Below are 21030 nucleotides of genomic sequence, written 5' to 3'. Positions count from 1 at the left end.
TTTTAAATTATGGCTATGTGTCTAATCTGCCCGTTGCTTATCAATGACTCATTTTCCAGTCAACATTGTCAAAGCGGATTGTTTTTTTATCGGTTCATTTCCGTTTTATAGCATTTTGAAAAGCCCTTGTTTAAGGAAAATAAAATGTTTCCGTGATAAACGCCCTGTACTAGAAGATTCCTTACCTGAGATCTACGGTATCCAAAAAGATTTTTCCAATTCCTGATCGCCATTCCAAAAATCAATCCTTTTATTGATCCAATGCTAGCAGGGAACAAACTTAAAGGGGAACTATTTTACAATTTCTTTCACTATTTGGGCACTTTTACACAATTCCTGAGTTTATGGAACACCTCTGTAATTATATATTTTTTTTAAATTTATTGTTTTGTATTTCTAATCAAGTCCTCAAAAACAGCATTTTTCTACCTCAAGATCTCGAGCCGTTTTGAGCCTGGGCTCCTAAACCACTGCGCCGTGCCGCCGCCGCCGCCTGAACATCATCATGCAGCGGTGTCTTTCTGACATCACAAATAATCACATTTTCAGATGACTCAGTTCAGTGAGGGTGAATATTGTGAGAGGAGAATTGGAAGAATGCGCCAATATGAGAATTAGAGACATAGATCATATTAATATAAGTCCACATAGCTAGGAAACAATGCTAAACACTGAAAAAGGCCATTTATAAAGATAGTTCCCCTTTAACTTTTTGACTTACCAGCCATTTGGCTGGTAGATTTTAAAAACTACCAGCCGGGCAGATTTTTTACCAGCCAAAAATTATAAATAGCTTTTTAGTATATCACCATGTGTTATTATTACTATATAATACTCTCATATGCTATTTTCAATTAATATCATACACAACATATTAAGGAATATTAGCATAATTTTGAGTGGACTGAAGGAATGAGTCAGCGTTAATAGTTTTAAATGCAAATAATTTATTGAAACATAGAAGTGGGGTCGGGACACAGTGTTTCAACTCACCACCCCCGCATCATATTGTAGTCCGTCTTCAAACTTCCACTCCTCTCGAAACTTTTTTATATTTGAATATCAACATTATCTGTCCATCCTCAGTAATCCTCAGTTTACTATAATATACTCCTGTCCTGAGTCCTGACTAGTGACTTCGTCGTCTTTCTAAACGCACGCACACACACAGGGAAGGGGAGAGTGCCCCCCCCCCCTGTTTTTAGAGGATCAGTGCATATCATGAAAGAGATAGGACAAGACAGACATGGAGACCCAGCTCTGAGATAAAAAGATACAAGCAGGGCAGAGAAGAGACAGAGACAAGCATGGCAGAGAAGAGACAGAGGCAAGCAGGGCAGAGAAGAGACAGAGGCAAGCAGGGCAGAGAAGAGACAGAGGCAAGCAGGACAAGAGAAGAGGCAAGCAGGACAAGAGAAGAGACAGAGGCAAGCAGGGCAGAGAAGAGACAGAGGCAAGCAGGGCAGAGAAGAGACAGAGGCAAGCAGGACAAGAGAAGAGAGAGGCAAGCAGGACAAGAGAAGAGACAGAGGCAAGCAGGGCAGAGAAGAGACAGAGGCAAGCAGGGCAGAGAAGAGACAGAGGCAAGCAGGGCAGAGAAGAGACAGAGGCAAGCAGGGCAGAGAAGAGACAGAGACAAGCAGGACAGAGAAGAGACAAGCAGGGCAGAGAAGAGACAGAGACAAGCAGGACAGAGAAGAGACAGAGACAAGCAGGACAGAGAAGAGACAGAGACAAGCAGGGCAGAGAAGAGACAAGCAGGGAAGAGAAGAGACAGAGACAAGCAGGGAAGAGAAGAGACAGACAAGCAGGGAAGAGAAGAGACAGACAAGCAGGGAAGAGAAGAGACAAGCAGGGAAGAGAAGAGACAAGCAGGGCAAAGAAGAGACAGAGACAAGCAGGGAAGAGAAGAGGCAAGCAGGGAAGAGAAGAGACAGAGACAAGCAGGGAAGAGAAGAGACAAGCAGGGAAGAGAAGAGACAAGCAGGGCAGAGAAGAGAGAGACAAGCAGGGCAGAGAAGAGAGAGACAAGCATGGCAGAGAAGAGACAAGCAGGGCAGAGAATGTCAAATGTCCGTCTTACATCAAGGAACCCGGACCATCAACAAATCAATCTTTTTTTTTTTTAAACTTTGACCAGTCACCTGGTTCTTTTAGCGTTTATCGCTTTTTTCTTCGCATTCATACTTGGTCAAGTTCGACCGACAGAAGCAGGCTGAAAGGGTTCAGATGGGGGGGAAAGACACTCTGGGAAAGGCACGGCTGCCGTCCGGGATTCGAACGCGCTCAGCCCCAGATCCGCGCGAGCGCGGTTGTCCACGGCGCTGAAATAGCACTCGCGGTACGTGGTGAGCTACTGGAGCTCCCCAACAAATCAATCTTAACTATATTCACAGGACATACTTGACTCCTATAAGACTGAACAGAATGGGCCTGAAACAGGACTCAAAATGCTCCCAATGTACAAAAGGAGACGAAGGGACATTTATGCACATGTATTGGGACTGCCCACCAGTTAAGGCATTCTGGAAAGATGTGACCCATCAATTATCAAAACTCGTATCTTGGAATATACCAGTACACCCCTCTGTATTGCTTTTGAATGATGTTTTTGTGTTTGCAGTAAATCCACAGCTAAAGAGATTGGTCTTATCGGGTATCACAGTAGCTAAAAAAACTGATCGCATCACGCTGGTTTCAACCGGAAAAAATTTGCCGGAAAGTTTGGTCTCTTACATATCTCGATGTGATATATCAAGAAATATCTACAGCAAGAATTCTGGGTCTCAACGAATCCAAAATGTCAATGTGGGTAGAAGTGGTGGAGAGAATAAAAGCTAGCTTATAATGGTGGTGTCTGGTTAGGAGTGAGGGATAATGGCATTTGTATAATTGTTAATTTCGCTGGATATACACTGTATACGGTTAAAATATTATTATAGACTTTTTTTTTGTCTTGTTTCTGTACTTCCATGTAATTTTAACCACCTTGACTGTTAGTTTCATTATTATGTTATGTGTTGAGTACTGACTTTTAATAATTTCTGTTTTGCAATAATAAAAAAAAAAAAAAAAACAAGCAGGGCAGAGAAGAGGGACAGAGAAGAGGCCAGCGTTTCCGTTAGCCGGTAATTACCGGTATTTGACCGGCAAAATCTGTTGAAGTCTGACATATTTAATCTCTCCTGTCTTAATGTCCGGTGAAAATAATTCCCTGAGTCTAAGCACAATTTGATTATTTGAATTGTATTAAAATAGGCTAAAATTAAATAGCCTATGCGATGAACGAAACAATCATTACATTTGTTTCATCGTTGCTTCTAATAATGACAACGACGTTGTCAGCGAGAGCTTAGTGCTGGGTGTGCGAACTTTTGTGAAGCTGCAGAGCCGGAGCAGCAGCAGCACAATGCAGTACTCCAGCAGTACTCCAATTCAGCCATTTTCAATTCAATGTTGGGTGGGGGGCGCTGCTGTGCGGTCCCCAGAAAAGAGCCAATAACAGCTGAATCTGCTGCTCCGCATCGACACTCTCGCAAATAAGTCATTGGGAGGTGGAGAGAGAGAGTCGTCACGCAAACCCACGATAATGTTGCCGTCTCTCTCTGCCAAATTTCTCAGTTCTTCGCTTGATATAATTAATACAAATGTCCAATATAACGGAATTTGTTAGCTCATAAAAATGTGATTATAACAGACTGTTGTTTATTAATGTCGGGCGACTGCCCACAGACACCTATTTGATTTAAAGTCGGCAGCAGCACGAGTCTCGGGACTTATTTTATTTGGAATATAATGACTTTATACGCAAAAGTAGCCTAGTTTTAAGTAAAAATATTATAAATCTACATGCCTTGATGATGTCATTCTTTTGTTTTGTTGTCATTCTTTTGCCTATCAATTGTTTTTAAGCTCAATAAACTCTGACCGGAATTTCTCTCATTTGACCGGTAGATTGAAATCTACCGGACACTGAGGCCGGCAACAATTTTTTCTAACGGAAACCCTGGAAGAGGCCGAGAGAGAAGCAGGTCAGATCAGAGAAAGAAACAAGCAGGTCAGAGAATAGACAAGTAGGACAGAGAAGAGACAAGCAGGACAGAGAAGAGACAAGTAGGACCCATAGGGGTATGGAGAGACAGACACCAGAGAGCTGACAAAAGACAGATTATGCCCTGGAGAAACGGGAAGAAAAGAGACACAGAGGAGAACTGATGAGAAGAGACAGAGAAACATGGAGAGAATAATAATAATAATAATAATAATTCATTTAATTTATATAGCGCTTCTCAATAACCCGAAGTCACTGACAATAGTCGGGAGCAAGAGTACAAACAAAGAAACAAAAGCAAAGAAACAAAAACAAAGAAACAACAAAGAAACAAAACAAAAGGAACATGAGACCATGGGGGGAACAGGGAAGACAGCATGATAGCACAAAAAAGACTGGAGACAGACATCAATCAGGTTGGAGGGGGGGGGGGGGTTATGGGTGGGGGGGGGGTTGAAGGCAAGGGAGAACAGGTGGGTTTTGAGGCGAGCTTTGAAGGTGGAGAGTGTAGGGGAGTTTCTGATGGACTGGGGGAGGGAGTTCCAGAGTCGGGGTGCAGTACGAGAGAAGGCCCGATCTCCAAAGTTTTTAAGCTTGGATGTCGGGACAGTGAGGGAAGCAGTGGAGGAGGACCGGAGGGAACGAGTGGGGCGGTAGGGAAGAAGGAGATCAGTCAGGTAGGGGGGGGCCAGGCTGTGGAGGGCTTTGAAGGTGAGGAGTAGTGTTTTAAAGTTTATGCTGTGTTTGATCGGGAGCCAGTGGAGGGAGTGGAGGCAGGGCTGTACGCTAAGCTTTTTCACTAGGGGCACACTTGCCCCTAAATGAGAAATTTAGGGGCAAAAAATATTTTTTAGGGGCAAATTTTTTAATAACAATTTTACCATTATTAAAAAAAATATGTTCCTCCTGCCTCATTACTGTGGTCCTTTTATTTAACATTTAAGTGCGTTTGTTTTCAGGTTTGTATCTTTTATAATGAACCAACTGAGAGTGTGTAAATCACTAATAGAACAAAAACAACAAACTGTGTGTGTGTGTGCGCGCGCTTGTGTAGTGCTCCTTGAATGAGATCATCACAACACACACACACCATTAATCAGGAGGAGAAGAAACTCTGCATACATTTGTTTCACAATGAAAAGTGCTTTAGAAATCAAATGAATTATTATTATTGTAAATAACCTCATGAAAGGTTTATTATTTGTATGGGTAATTACCTGCTTCATATTTGTGATGTTACTGGTTTCAGTGTGTGCCTAAAGTGATCAATGTGTTGGGCCGTTTATAGAGATCTATGCCAATTAATGTTTATGTATATCCGGGACTTTTTTTTTATAAGAATTGAGAGGTATTTGTATATATGACCTTTATTTTGAAAACTGTTGCAACGCAACCTTATTTACATTTGCGCTTTTGACAGTGAAATGTTCAGTCCAACTTAGCTCGAAGGAAAGACTAATAAAAAAGGTTTAATTGACCCGTATGAGGCTCTTACGGTAGGACTTTGATTGTTTATAGAAGTGGAATGTAATACTATGCAAAACGAGAAATAAACAGTGATTTTACCAGCAGTCATTTCATTTCATATACGGGGAACCGACAATTATTAGTATTATATTATTTGCATATCGTCTCATTATTAGATAGATAGGTTGATATTGATACTTTATTGATCCGCGGTGTCAATTTAAGTAGACAGTATTTCACGTCCTAATAGTGGGGTACTCACGTAATGCATGGCTGATCCTGAACGTTAGAAGTTTCCGTGTCCCCGTCAATCAATCATCACATCATCACGTCAATCATCATCATCTTATCATCTCTCCACATCGGACGTGGTTGTCATAAAATTGACTGAAATCCATTATCCACTCCGTTGTTCTTGCGGAGCAAGAGCCATATTATTATTTAAAGGAAGCGGCCACATTCAGTTTCGTTTCGCTAGGAATTATGGGATTTGGTGTTGGATGTATAGACTACGCAGATAGGGACATGGTCTTTAATCGCACGATAGACTACAAGTTCCAAGTATATAGCGTGACCCAGATTCACTCCGCGCAAATCTTTTTTTTCACTCAGGCTATCGGTGATCGCAGTAAGTTCATTCATTGCCGACAGATTCTTTCATAGCACCACGACATTGTGTCGCACTGACAGCTCGCGTGAGTGGCGTCATCACACGCCTTGGATCATTTAGGAGTGAAATGCGAATGCAAGGCTTGAAAGCACTACTCGCAAGCCCGCCCCCAGATAATATTTACCAATCGCAACGGCCAATTAAAGGGGCAATTCGCGAGCATATCATCGCAGTGTACAGGCCTGGAAGGACAGGAGTGGTGTGTTCACGGGACCGGGTGTTAGTGAGGAGGCGGGCGGCTGAATTTTGGACCATTTGCATTTTATGGAGGGAGCGGGAGGTGATACCAGTGAGGAGGGAGTTGCAGTAGTCCAGGCGGGAGGAGATGAAGGCGTGAATGAGGGATTCAGCAGCAGGGGGGGGGGAGAGGCAGTGACGGATTTTTGCGATGTTGCGGAGGTGAAAGTAGGATATTTTTACGATGGAGCGGACGTGGGGGTCAAATGAGAGGGTGGGGTCAAGGAGGACACAGAGGTTTCGGACTAGGGGGGAGGGGGTGATGGTGGAGTCGTTGATGGTGAGTGTGATGGGTCCGGATCTGGTGAGGGTGGTTTTGGTGCCAATGATGAGAAGTTCAGTCTTGTCACTGTTCAGTTTGAGGAAGTTGTGAGTCATCCAAGTTTGGAGTTCGGTGATGCAGGACAGATGCAGGATGCAGAAGAGACACCAATGCCCCCCGGACGGGACCCCATTTGCTTGCTACTTTTCTCATTAATTTTAGCTGGCCAATTTTTCCAAGTACAGATGGATTTAATATTAACACCGTCAGGCTCAAGTAGGGCTGAACGATTAATTGATTTTAAATCGAAATGATGCAATTAGCAAATCGCAAAAAAAAAAAAAAAAAAAAGCTAATTATTATTATATATATATATATATAATAAATATATATATTTTTTTATTTAACCAGGAAGTCCCATTGAGATACAAGATCTCCTTTGCAAGTTGTTGTTATTGTTGTAGGAGGGAGGTAAGGGGTTTTAGATTTGTGAAGTTTAGACTTCAGAGAGGGAGAGTAACGTACAGAAAAAAAAGGTACCGTTGGGTACCAGTATCGATTCCCAGGTAAAAAGAAAAATTTTCAGGCTCGGTGTCCCGAACAGACCCACCGCGTAGGCCAGATGCAAGCCGCATTTTACAATAAACCTGTGTGGGGCTGCTTCAAAAAATATATAATCGCAATCGCAATATCTGTCAGAAAAATCGCAATTAGATTATTTCCCAAAATCGTGCAGCCCTAGGCTCAAGTGATGGGGGGGATGGCAAATTCTTAATCCGATCCCTTTCTTCAGAGAAACATTCCCACCCCTAATTTAATGTACAGCAGCAGTGCAAACACGCAGCGTCAGCGGGTTCAATCGGGGGGAACTTGTGTGCGCTGGAGCAGACTGGGCTGCCTGAGCAAATACGCTAGGCATCTATCTTCTGAGCCATCTGCAAGAGTCATGGACCGGAGGGTTTTACTGGGCCCCGCCTGCCTGCCTGCTGCAGCTCCACACCTCCCGGGGTGAGAAACCAATCCGTCATCACCCCTCTCTCCACGCTGGAGCACAGCGACGTCACACAGCATACACACACCAGGCACTGACGTTGAACACCGACTCTCGCTGGGATCATGTGACGCTACCTGTGCCAACAAGCTGCAGGCTGCCTTCTTTATCTGCTGCAGTTTGCTGGGTGCCGTTGCGAGGATATGCATGTCGCCAGCAGCTCCCAGATACCCTACCACTACCATCAGACACCCGGCTGAGATTTATGCAGAAACACTCCACCGGGTGGTTCGACATAAGCCTGACAAGATATCTGCACCACGGATATCCCCCGCCTTTTCATTTCCTATTACTGAAATTACTGCACCCAGGCAGCAGTGGTTTGGAAAAAATTGTTCAGAGTATATATCTGCTTAGAAAACGAAAATGTCTGGGGGCGCCAGGGTGGTGCACCACCACGTAATGCACTAGTGTTGTCACAATACTGGAATTTCGACTTCAATACGATACCATGAAAAGTATCGATATTTTCGATAAAAAAAAATATATATATATATTTTTAACAAATTTTGCTTTTGTTGCTGGTTGATTCTCCTCAGCTTCTCTCTGGTACTATAAGAGAAGATAAATATAACACTTTTAAAACCATTTGTTTATCTTTAGATCATATAAAAGAAGCAGTGAAGCTAGACCAGCACTCTCAGGTTCAAAATGTAATGGCAGCCTGAAACAGACATGTTTCGGAATTACATATTCCTTCTTCAGTGTTATAGCTTTTAGCAAGCTATAACACTGAAGAAGGAATATGTAATTCCACCACGGCCAATGTCTGTGTGGACAATATTCTGCATGTTCTACGGTTGCATGGCGGTGAGAAACATGCATGAAAACAACATGCAGGTCATGCATTAGTGATAGAAGCTGGAGATCCCTTGGGGGTTTTATAAAAAATTACCTTGACGTGCCAATTACACATAAATCAGGGAATGCACACTGGGGTCACAGCAAGATATTATGCAATAAAGATTAGTAATACCAATACTGTAAAAGACATTTACAGGAAAAAAGTGTTAATAAATTAAATGTATTTCTGTTCCAACTCTCACTAAGGCTATTTTTCAGAGCTAAAACTATGACATACAGGACAGTAGGGCTGTCTTAACACTTTAATCGCCAAGGACGCCTTAACTCGTCATTCCTCGCCATGCTAATTCTGCCAATAACGCCGTAACACGTCATTGAGATCAATATTTCAAAAATCTGTGATCGCAATCATATTTCTCCCGCGGAGACTTGCGATCTACTGTTGATCCCCTCTCAACTCTCCAACGGTTCAAGATCGCCATCTGGTGGCCGATCGGCGGATCACCCAAACCGGAAACGGAAACTGGTGCAATACAATTTAAAAAGTTATAGCCCTGCAAAGAAGGGGAACTTCGCCATAGACAAATAGAGCTGGCAGAGGATGGTATAAGGATGTACATAAGCCTGGCAAAGAAAGTGTTAAATACTTCATGAAAAAGAAATTCTATTAAAAAATGTATAAAAAAATAAAAAATAAATATGCAAAATCAACTCTGCCTCTCTTTGTTAACTACAACAAGCAATGCTGTTTGTTATTTAAGATGAGGTCGGACTCGGCACCGACAGATTTGTGTTCATTGTGCTGCTTTTATAAAGCCTCAAATGACGGCTTACAATATTTCATGAAAGCAAAGTGTTTTGTTTGTCTAAGATTTAAAAAGGTTTAAACTTTACAGCACTGACAAAGTTGAACAAAGTGCTGTACAAGTCCCACAACATATAAAAAAAAAAAAAAAAAAAAAAAAAAAAAAAGTATCTCAAAGCTTCGAATTAAAATCGAATCTCGGCCCCCGAAGCTTCAAATTCCAAAAAAAAAATCAAAGGTCAGCCCTACAGGACAGGTAGTGACTTGGTTGCACAATGGATAAGCCTCTCCCACGCCTGCAGATAAAATATGACTAAGACTGAATACTATTAGGCACAAATGTTGCACAGTATACTAGAGCTGCCGCGGTATTGATGTTTTCCTAACCGCACAAATTTGCAAAATATTTCCTACCGCCGCGGTTATTACCGCACGCACACAAATTAAAAAAAGAAGTTTGAATGCATTTTTTTTTTTAGTAGTAGTCTACTCTTTATAGCATATAGCCTGCCTCTAGTCTAAATGTCTATCTTTAGAGGATGACTTTGCAGCATGAATATTGTTTGGGATTCGGCAAGCACGCATTAGTTATTGAAAGTGAAACACGGATTCGAAGTTTCCCCTCTGGTTGTGCGCCGTTCACTCGGTGTCGCGGGCAGGGGTGGTTACCCCCCCGACCCTTTCTTATTATTATTACTATAAAGTTACTACTTTATAATAAAGGCATTCGTTTTGTGGCATTAACATTATATAGTTATACGTTCAATAACATCAGCGTATTTACCGGACCATAGCAAGGCAAGCAATTTGCTCAGAGCGTGCTGAGTTGTCCCATTCTGCGGTCTGTTAATAAAGTTTTCAATCAGACAAGTGTATAGAACGAAGGGCTTTTATTATAACATTCGTTGCAGACAGTAAAATCATTATGTCTCGTTTAGTACTCCTGAGGAGCGATGGTAGTCCACTCCGGCGGGGAGCTAAAGCTAACGCTATTAGCCGTATTGTGATGAGCTCTGATCAATGGCTGACATTCAGGATGTAAAAAACTGCAGGACGCTCCAACGTGACGCGTCTCTCTTCTGACCAATCAGTGGTCTGTAGGGCTGACCTTCGAAGCTTTTTTTGGCAATCGAAGCTTCGGGGCCGAGCTTCGATTTTAATTCGAAGCTTCGAAAAAAAATACAAAAAAATATATATTTTTTTTTTTTTTTATCTTATGTTGTGGGACTTGTACAGCACTTTCGTAAACGTTGTTGTTTTTAAATGTGCTCTATAAATAAAGTGGGTTGGATTAATTAATTAAGTAGCCCCTTTCGTGACTGACGCATCCAACAAGGTTTCACTCGGCTGTGTGATTTAATTCAAGGTGGATCGCTGTTGTCGTTTGAACAACTTCAGATTTCATGGGAACTACCAATCCCCCAAATCAAGAATGTTTAAGATGAATGAAGTAAGATTTTGATTATTTGAAATATGGCCTGTGTAGACTAAACTATGCACAGAATTATGTCAGTCTACAAGGTCCGGATTCTACATGGTCCGGCAATGTAGACCTTGTAGACTCCACTACAGACCAATTATCAGTGAATGTTCATGCATTTTTAAGAAGGGCAACTTCCACAAAAAAACAAAGAACTCACCAAAACATCTCAGTAGCACCTTATCTAAATGTTATATTTCATATATGGAGATTCATATTTATTTATGTATTGCATTTCTACATTTTATTTCCTATTTTGTTTATTCATCCCAGTATCTTTCTTTCTTATGTGTGGAATTCTACAAGGTGCGCGCACACACACACACACACACACACACACACATTTACATTTAGTCATTTAGCTGACGCTTTTATCCAAAGCGACTTACAAGTTCTGTACGACAAGACAGCAAGAAGGGTACAACTCTATCAGCTGAGTAACAATGTTCATCAAAGTGTTGCGTGTTACAGTGTAGGTTAGTTTATTAGGACAAGTGCATGACAGTAAGGTTAGTCACGGTTAGATTTTTATTTTTATTTTTTTATCATTTCAGATAATGGTTGAAGAAGTGAGTCTTTAGTCGACGGCGAAAGATTGGACGGGATTCGGCTGTCCTAATGGGATGGGTAGTTCACACACACACACACACAAATCGAAGTAAAAAAAAAATAATTGAAAAAAAAACTAATATTTTTTTTTTTTTTTTTTTTTTTTTACTTCGATTTTTTTTTTAATGTTCGAAGCTTGTGCCATCGAATCGAACGTTCGAAGCTTCGAAGCATTTAAGACAGCCCTAGTGGTCTGCAATGTTTCACGTGACTTTTCTGGTACCCAATAGGGTCGCTTGGAACCTCGATAGAGGAGTAGGGTATATCTGCAGAGCCGCAAGCCCAACGAGAGGAGGGTACTTTATTATTATTATTATAAAAAACAGCGGTGATGCAGTATTCAGCCTACTCTGCGGTGGCCGTGATGTAACAGCGATACCGCGGTAATGCGGTAATCGCGGCAGCTCTACAGTATACCAATAATAGAAAGGTATCGCAAAGGTACCCTGCCATTAAAAATGGTACAATACCCCATTTTAATAAGAGCAGTATTTCGTTGTGGGGCAGTGTGTGTGTGTGTGCGCGTGTAGCACTCTGCTTCCACTGAAACATAGTGGCCATATAATTTTTTCTTGGGCTAAAATGGGGAAGCATCAGTACAGCTGCCACTACTGAAATTGTCAGTCATTTCCACAAACTCACAGTGCAGACATATAATCAAGATACCGAGATGCTGTCCTTCAGTAATAGGGCTGAAGGGCTTTGTCCATTGTGCAACCAAGTCACTACCTGTCCTGTAGGGCTGACCTTTGATTTTTTTTTGGAATTTGAAGCTTCGGGGGCCGAGATTCGATTTTAATTCGAAGCTTTGAGATACTTTTTTTTTTTTTTTTTTTTTTTTTAACTTATGTTGTGGGACTTGTACAGCACTTTGGTAAACTTTGTTGTTTTTAAATGTGCTCCATAAATAAAGTGGATTGGATTAATTAATTAAGTAGCCCTTCACTCGGCTGCCCTGCCTGGGTGCAGTGGGGCTGCTCTCACAGCCAACGACATGACATTACATAATTATGTTGCAACCTTCGTCTATCAAGCAAACAATTATATAAATATTTATATGTAGTTGATAGAGACAAAGGCAGAATTCGACTTAATTAAGCACGTTTTATTAAGACATATTTTTATATGGGTCGGGACACAAAAAGCAGCACAATGAACACAAATCTGTCCGACATAGTCTTAAATAACAAACGGCATTGCTTTGCTTTTTTTATGTTCGAAGCTTGTGCCATCGAACGAAGCTTCGAAGCTTGGAAGTATTTAGGACAGCCCTATTCAGTAGTATCACCGTTTTCCAACGTACGGTGTGCGTGGCTGTTCTCGGCTGCAGATATTCCTAACGTTAGCGCCACAGCCGGGCAGGCTGCTCTGACGTTAGTTGGCCAACGCTAGATTGAACGCGGATCCAATTACCGTCGTAGTGGACTTCTACAGACGACAGTGTACCTCTGCTGAATCTTAGTCATGTACGTTAAACAGAGGACTCCCAAGTATTTTCCAAACAGTGCCTCGTGTTAGTAGCAGTTACTCAACACATTGCCAACAACAAAAATAATGTAGCTAACAAAGGGGGTGAGTACTGGGAGGGAATGAGAGAACCAACTAAGACGGATGCATTCAAGAACAGCAGCGTTTTAGAATGCGCAAATCAAAATATAGTAAGTTAAGTTTTCACATTTAATTGGTGGTTTTACCAAAATAGTTAATAGTATTTTCAATGTCGACTACTAGTTGCAGAAACATTTTAAATGTGTAGTTGTTGTTGGGCGGCTGGGTGGCGCAGCGGAGATTGCGCTCTTCACCAATGCAAGAGACTCCGGTCTCTAATCCAGGTGTCAGCATTGCCTCCGGCTTGGGCCAGCCGTCATATTGACTCATTTGGCTGAGTTAGCGGGAGGGAAGTTCGATGGGGTTGTAATCTGGCGTTGTGGACAGCGACTCCTACAGGTCAGGTCAGGGCGCCTGCACGGCAAAAGACAGGAAGTGGTGAAGGCAGCGTGACCTCCCAAGCGTTACACTTCACCAATGAGAGTCCGCGCTGTCAGGTGAAAAGAGAGCCGCTGGCTGTCTCCACATGTGTGGGAGGAAGCATGTGGTAGACCTCAGGGCTCCCTTGACCGACATGTATGGGGCACATGCGCACAACGACCAGGTAGGGGAGGGGGGAATTGGCATACCAACTAAAATTGGGATGGGAGGAAAAGCACAGAAAAATCAGGTGGAGAAAAAGAGGATTAAAAAAAATTGTGTAGTTGTTCAAATCAAAACATCCCTAGCCTACTAGAATACTTTCCTGCCCAAAACTTGACTTTAAGCCAGGTAAGACAAACTGATGGCTAAATCCCAGATTCCCAGTCAAGTTATTTTCTACAATAATATGAATAAATTGTACAATTAATAAAACGGCTCAAACAGTGTACATTAGCCCCTTTTGTGACTGCGATGCAAGCCTCGCTTGAATACGCAGTCACTGGCTCCCACGTTACTAGCCATGTTAATGTGCGCTTCAAGCACTGCTTAAAAGAGAGCGGTGTGTCCAAAATATATCAGATATAAATTTCAAAAGGTACCCACCGTTGCATTAGGGTTTCACACACACTCGGCGGGGTTTGAAAGCTCGGCGTCGTTAATAAACATTTTAAATCATTTTTATAAACTGGTCAACACTGCTCAAAACGGCTGAATTTCCGGCGTTGGGTGCATGATGTGCATGCGCTGTGATGGCGCACCAGGCAGCCAAATACGGAAATACAGAAATACTGTTGTGTGTGAAACCCTAATGCAATGGTGGGTAGTGGGTACCTTTGAAATTTATATCCGATATATTTTGGACCCACCGCTCGCTTTTAAGCAGTGCTTGAGGCGCACATTAACATGGCTAGTAACGTGGGAGCCAGTGACTGCGTATTCAAGCGAGGCTTGCATCGCAGTCACGAAAGGCGGGGTTTGAAAGCTCGGCGTTGTTAATAAACATTTTAAATCATTTTTATAAACTGGTCAACACTGCTCAAAACGGCTGAATTTCCGGCGTTGGGTGCATGATGTGCATGCGCTGTGATGGCGCACCAGGCAGCCAAATACGGAAATACAGAAATACTGTTGTGTGTGAAACCCTAATGCAATGGTGGGTAGTGGGTACCTTTGAAATTTATATCCGATATATTTTGGACCCACCGCTCGCTTTTAAGCAGTGCTTGAGGCGCACATTAACATGGCTAGTAACGTGGGAGCCAGTGACTGCGTATTCAAGCGAGGCTTGCATCGCAGTCACGAAAGGGGTAAGTGTACATACCGTAGTATACCTATCCTCAATTGTCCATTATATTTCTGAACTTTCTGTCATGTCAGGACTATCATCTAATATATTATTCTGTAAAGGAACACACCAACTTTTTGGGAAATTAGCTAGTTATTTGCCATCTACCCTGGAGTTAGACAAGCAGATACATACCCTTTGTCTTCTCTGTGCATTGTGCATGCATTAGGCTTAGGGAATAGCCGCACCGTTAGCCTAGCTTAGTGTCATTCACTGGAAGTAGGTGTGCCAGTGTAGCCTAGTTCCCAACAGTCACAAAATACATACAAAATACAACTCCAAAACGTTCCTGTAAACATGTTGTGACCCGTGTATTTACCACATGGAGAAATGAAAAAATTAAAATTCGACATTTTCGTTTTCTAAGCAGATATATACTCTGAACAATTTTTTGCCGAACCACTGCTGACTGGGCGCAGTGATTTAATCACCTCAAAAGCCCTGTTAAAAAAAACTGTATAATTTCAGTATTGGTATGGAGATATTTGGTATGGAGCAGCACCATCGTATCAGACATCATTGTAGTATTTGTGACAACACTATCACCACTTCCACCTCACTCCATCTCTCAACTCCCACTCAAACAATTAAGAGACAACTACTAGACGAATCCTGAACCTTACATTGTAATATCACAGACAAAAAGGCATTTACATAACGTAGCACTGTCAAGCTCAGCCCTTCATACTACTACTAGTACCACTACACAGTATTGGGATATTAACTCATCAAATGCTCTTGCACAAAAACGGAGCGGTAAATGACATGGAGTGCAGTTCTAAGGGTACGGTACCTCTAAAAAGGCTCCATTGGTCTTGTGGTGGGGAGTGAGAAGCTACAGGTCTTATCTGTGTTAGCGTTACCACCACCACCTTACCCATCGTCAGACACTAAGTTGGATTCTTATATAGAACCAAATCATGCTTTTCTGCTGCCAGTAGGAAGACCATTGTACAATCAACAAGTATGTCTATTTGTCTCTTGATTATGATGACGTTCTATATGCATGCCTCATCCTCCACCTTAAAAACCCTGTGATGCTGTGTATCATACTGCACTGCGGTTTATCACTGGAGATACATTTCTTACTCACCAATGCCATTCTATATTATATGAAAAAGTGGGATTGCAACTAAGAGAAGGGATTCTACATTATATTTATCTATAAGCAGGGAGCGAAATTAACTTTTTGACTCACCGGCCAGTGGCGGGTAGATGGGAAGAGTCTACCCGCCAAGCATATTTCTTACCTGCCAAAAATTTTTTGATTAAAAAATATATATATATATATTTTATATAAAAAAAAAAATTTAAATAAAATATATATTATATAATCATACTTGTAGTTGTATTATCTGCGAGACATCGCCACCACGCAATAAGTCAAAATGCTTGCTATCTGCAAACAGCTCCACTGTCTGTGTGTATACTTGAGTAGCCTCCAGCTCCAGCAAGGATTCTCCGGCCCTGCAGCTAGACCCTATATTCAGCTAGACCCTACATTCAGCATGCAAGGATTCTCCGGCGATGCAGCTGGACCTATTTATAACGTTACCGTTCTTTTGTCAAATCACATTCAACATGCCCTCAGCTAGAATACGCATTCAATCAATGTTATAAGACATTGATATCAGGAGCTATCTGTAGCTACTGCTAGCCCGGTAGATAACGTTAAGACAATTTAGTTTACTGGGACAGATGGATCAACGTGAGCTAGCTAAGCTAGCTAACGAGGGAACGGAGGTATTATGCACTCGAGTAGACTATTGCTGGAGCATTGTTGATATCAGCAGCTATCAGTAGCTAGCCAGCTAGATACCGTTAGACAATGCCTCGTCATGTATTAAACTAAAAGTGAATAGTTGACTGGGTCATTGTTTAAACAGTAACGTTAGCTCTTGGAGGTCCGTAAGATGGAAGTAAACAAGCCAAATGATAGCTTCCGATTGGTCATTTGCTTTTTTTCTCATGAAACCAGTCACGTCACTCTACTGTGATTGGACCGTTGACTTGAGTGCGATGTGGGACTTGTAGTTTTTTAACAATCTTGCGGCGGAGAAAAAAAAGACGAGCGGCTATAATCTGTACTCGCACAAGAGTATCGTTATGAACTCTACACGTCTACACGCCACACGGCGGGCAGCCCTCTAAGTGTCATGCGCCAAAGGTAAAAACAGACCGCCCCTGGCGGGCGGCGGGCTTTAGTTTCGGTCCCTGTCTATAAGGCTCTTATGAAACTTCATATTATCTCTGCTCTTCGATTATGATTGCTTTTAAATAAAACTGAGAACATATGGTACAAGGTCACAGGATTACTTGCTTTAGATACACCACATGTAAAAACTGAGCCTGGTGAAACTGTTTTTATTATGTCCCGTACAAATGGAATGAACTACAGAAAACCTTGAAGTTAGACCATTTAATTCCACTAGAAGGTTTTAAAGTGTTGAACTCTGATAATTTAGATGTCGTTTGTTTGTACTAATTTCTTTTTATATGTACGTTGATGTATATTATTCTTTGTCTGAACTGTACTTGTTTGTCCGATGTGTTTTTTATGTCCATTATAAACAGGGCGCTCTTGAAAAAGAGACCCCCCCCACCACCACCAGAAATAATACAACTTGAAACATCACCAATAGTAATAACCTGCATGCATTAACAGGATGTCTAGAAATACACACAAGGCTATCAGTCCAACAAAGTTGTGAGTGACAAGGACATTAATTCTCGCTTCTAATGAAAATGTGTGTGTGTCCAGACCAGGACAATTCACTGAAAAAACAAATGCTTCATTATGTCTAGATCTAGAAAGCAACTATACCAACTAAGTGTACTAAGAAAACAACCAGATGATTTTCCTGAAGCCAAGAGGTAGGTGGATCGCATGTCTTATTTTGAGGCTCCACTGAAACACCAAAGCCACTATGATTTATTCATTAGCTGAAAGCAGAGGTTCTGAAACTACGGGTCGCGACCCAAAGTGGGGTCGTAGGTGCATGGCAATGTTCTGGCAACATATTTTGGCTAATGTGTATTGATAACATAGTGCTGTAATAAAATGTTCTAATAAATATGCATGATCAAGTTCAACAACGTGTGCTTTTATTTTGATATTCCTTAATTCCATGTTGAAATTAGACGATACATTAAGTGTGGGCCAGGGTCGCCAAAAAAAGTCCTAAATAAAATGGGGTTGTGGTAAAAAAAAGTTTGAGAACCCCTGGTTTAAAGAGATTTTGCAAGCTAGCAATCCTGACACAATCCACACACTTGGAGGAGCATAGACATTCTCCACTTCCTTCGAACTGACCCACTGGGAGTTCAAGAGTACCAGTACCAATAAAGGCGTGTGACCAGTGAAAACTAGAAACGAGCAATCCAACTATTTACAGTATGACAGCATAATTGATTAAGACAGACCAAAGTCTGTAATTGCACTGTTAAAATAAACATAATTGACTTGAGTGAGTGTTGACCACACAGTCAAGAGGTAACAACCTTGCAACCAGAGATTGCAAACTATTTCAATCTGATTCTGAATACATTTCATGTCTCCTTAGCTCACTCTAACCAAGTTAGCAAACATGGTTTGTCAGCTTGCCATTAGCCTACTTCCAATCAAACCACTAGAAGTATGCTTAGCTAGCTAGTTAAAAGTTATGTTGAATGAAAACTTTATTTAACAGATTGCAGAATGGGTACAATACAGTACGGCTCAATACACACAATTGTTAAGGGGATGCAGACCAGAGAAAGACGTTCGTCTTGTTTACATCAGGGTCCCCCATTTTCATTTAATATGAAATGTATATATTACTATATATATATTACTATTTATATATGTTACTATAAATACTAATAAAAAAATGCATCACAACACATCTATACAAACATTGAAATTTAACCAGAGTTGTCAATACAATTTGTATAAAAATGTATATGCTTATTTATTTAAAATCAACTAAATGGTGTCGCCTGCTAGCTGATTACAATCTGTCACCTTCTTGCAACCAAGGTGTCTGTGACCAAATATTATGGTAAACAGGAAGTGATGTGTTGTTAAGTCATGATTCATGAATAGTTGAATACCTTGTCGTCCCATCTGCACCAAAACTTGACAAATAGGTTTGTATCGTGGCAGTAATGAGACTTGCAACGGGTTGAGTCATTTGGCCGCAAGGTGGCGCTATCCAAACAAAACTAAAAACGTTAATCACTTAAAATGGCTTGTCCAATCATGACAAAAGTGATACGGTGATGTATGTGTTGGTAATGTTGGTGTCTTGACAACACTAAACCAATAGCAGAATGCATCCTACAAATGGGTTAGTAGCGATAGCCGTGTTGTAGTTATTAAAAAGGGGAGGGCAAAGACTTTCTGCCTACTTTATCATAATTGATATTGACAATGAAATAGTGGTAATAATAGTGAGTCTCCTCAACTGGAGAAGTTGAGGAAACAAATATGAACCATAACTTCACCCCGTGACACGATCGTGGGAAAACATAGCTGGGACAATAATCACTGGATTTAGAACGGTCAGTGTTTGTCTCTCTAGAGAGATATTGCTTCTTGGTTTCGCTATGAAGCCATTAAAGTGTCATTAAGGCGAGCAGGTAGCTCCACACTCACTCAAAGAAGCATTCTGGTCACATGATGATGTCAGTGCGGGTGTTAGAATGATATAACGACGTTGGCCTAGTCACAATCGTATCTTTAGTTTTAACGTTAAATTACAGATTCATTTATAATTTACCGTGTATCTGCTTGCTGGTGTTGTTTTCGGGACCTTTGGGTTACATTTGTAGTTGATACTCTCTTGTGTCGTTATATACGAGTTGTGTTACTTCCGAGAAGTTACCCGTGTCGTGAGTGACAACCACCAACCAAGTTCCAGTCAATAACCACAAAACATTAGCCATGATATCAATTATTATCCGGTGTTATGTTGTGATTGCCAATGGCAATTAATTCATACCAAGCACAAGGTTGGCTAGCTAGCTAGCTAACGTATTAGCACGGAAAGCTAGCGATAGATAAACGTCATCCATCCACACTGCTGGCTATGTAGCGTTAGTTAGCTTAGCTTGCAATAGCTAACCACTAGCTTTTCCTTTTGATTTTCATTCCGATAATGAGTCAAGTCTGTGGACCGCGTTCACAATCCAACGATTAAGAAGGAAACACACCGATTTCAATGTCTCAAGCAAACGAACCATTCATTCATCAACACATACCTGCAGGTGCTCCTGGAAGCGGATAGGCAGGATCTGAGCCATGGCGGTTCCTCTGCTTTCCTCCTGTTTTCTCCTCTAATGCTAACAAACTACGGCTTCTTCTCTCCGAGATCCGAGCCGGACAGCCTGTGAACGGCTAGCCTTTAAAGCCAAAATTAATAAATACTAGGTCTTGTTTGAAATATGTTGTCAGTATGCCGGTGGTTTTATTTGTCCTTTAACCTATAACTCTTCACTTGCCGCTGCTTCCCCTAGCTAGCAGTAACGACTGACAACTGCCGCTTCACTGACAGACGGACTCCCTCCCTGGACCTGCAATGGCGGTCGAGGCACGTGATTTTTTTCCGTGGCCTATGTTTGCGAAGACGCTCTCTGATTGGCTAGCCGCGTACAACGAAGACCCTCTCTGATTGGTTTAGCGTCGAAGGGTCTCTTCCGCCTTGTACATATATATTCTCTAGCCAATCAGAGAGCGTCTTCGAAAACATAGGCTACGGGAAAAGATCACGCGGTGGAGGCTGGTTGGTCCATATATCTATGGGTTGGTCGGCCAGGGAGTGCTATGTGCTCAGCGAAGAGAAGATTCCCGGAAATGGCTATGTACTCACTACGGGCGGAAGGATACATTATAAAATAGTAACTCTTTTAGTGTGGAATTACTATTTTACAGAGGGATATTTACAGTGTAAACGAACTCTTTAAAAAAAAATCAACGTCAGATATTTAACCTCTGAATTTAAATATTAAAGAGCTTGGAAGATATAATGATGGTACTATTTCTTTGCGATTCGCCCTTTGATTTTTGCCACATCATTCGTCTTTGTGAACCAACGTCAGTTCCTACGTGTTGTACACTTGTTCCGCGGCACCACCACCAATCGGGCTGCGTGCACTCCGCACAACTTACCAGCGTTTCAATTTCCGCCACTGACAGAAACTGAATATCCACTCAGTGGCTGTTGTTGAGGCTGATGATCGGAGTAGTAGGTCACCTACCTACTACTACTACTACTACTACTACTACTACTACTACTACT

At 41.6% G+C, this 21030-nt stretch overlaps 1 protein-coding gene across 2 annotated transcripts in view; it reads right to left on the bottom strand.

Annotated features, from left to right (window-relative positions):
- Positions 1 to 20297, bottom strand: part of LOC311233051 (clathrin heavy chain 1-like) — a 166408-nt gene extending 146111 nt beyond the window's left edge. For both annotated transcript variants that reach the window (XM_084319910.1, XM_084319911.1), the window contains exon 1: positions 19994 to 20297. In XM_084319910.1, coding sequence (XP_084176036.1) covers positions 19994 to 20035 — 42 coding nt within the window. In that variant the 5' untranslated portion in view covers positions 20036 to 20297. The remainder of the gene's footprint in view (positions 1 to 19993) is intronic.
- Positions 20298 to 21030: the final 733 nt, after the last annotated feature.

The sequence above is a fragment of the Notolepis coatsorum genome (genome assembly GCF_963971535.1).
Source record: "Notolepis coatsorum genome assembly, chromosome: 8".
Classification (NCBI taxonomy): Eukaryota; Metazoa; Chordata; class Actinopteri; order Aulopiformes; family Paralepididae; genus Notolepis; species Notolepis coatsorum.
This window is presented reverse-complemented; position numbering and strand designations above follow the sequence as displayed.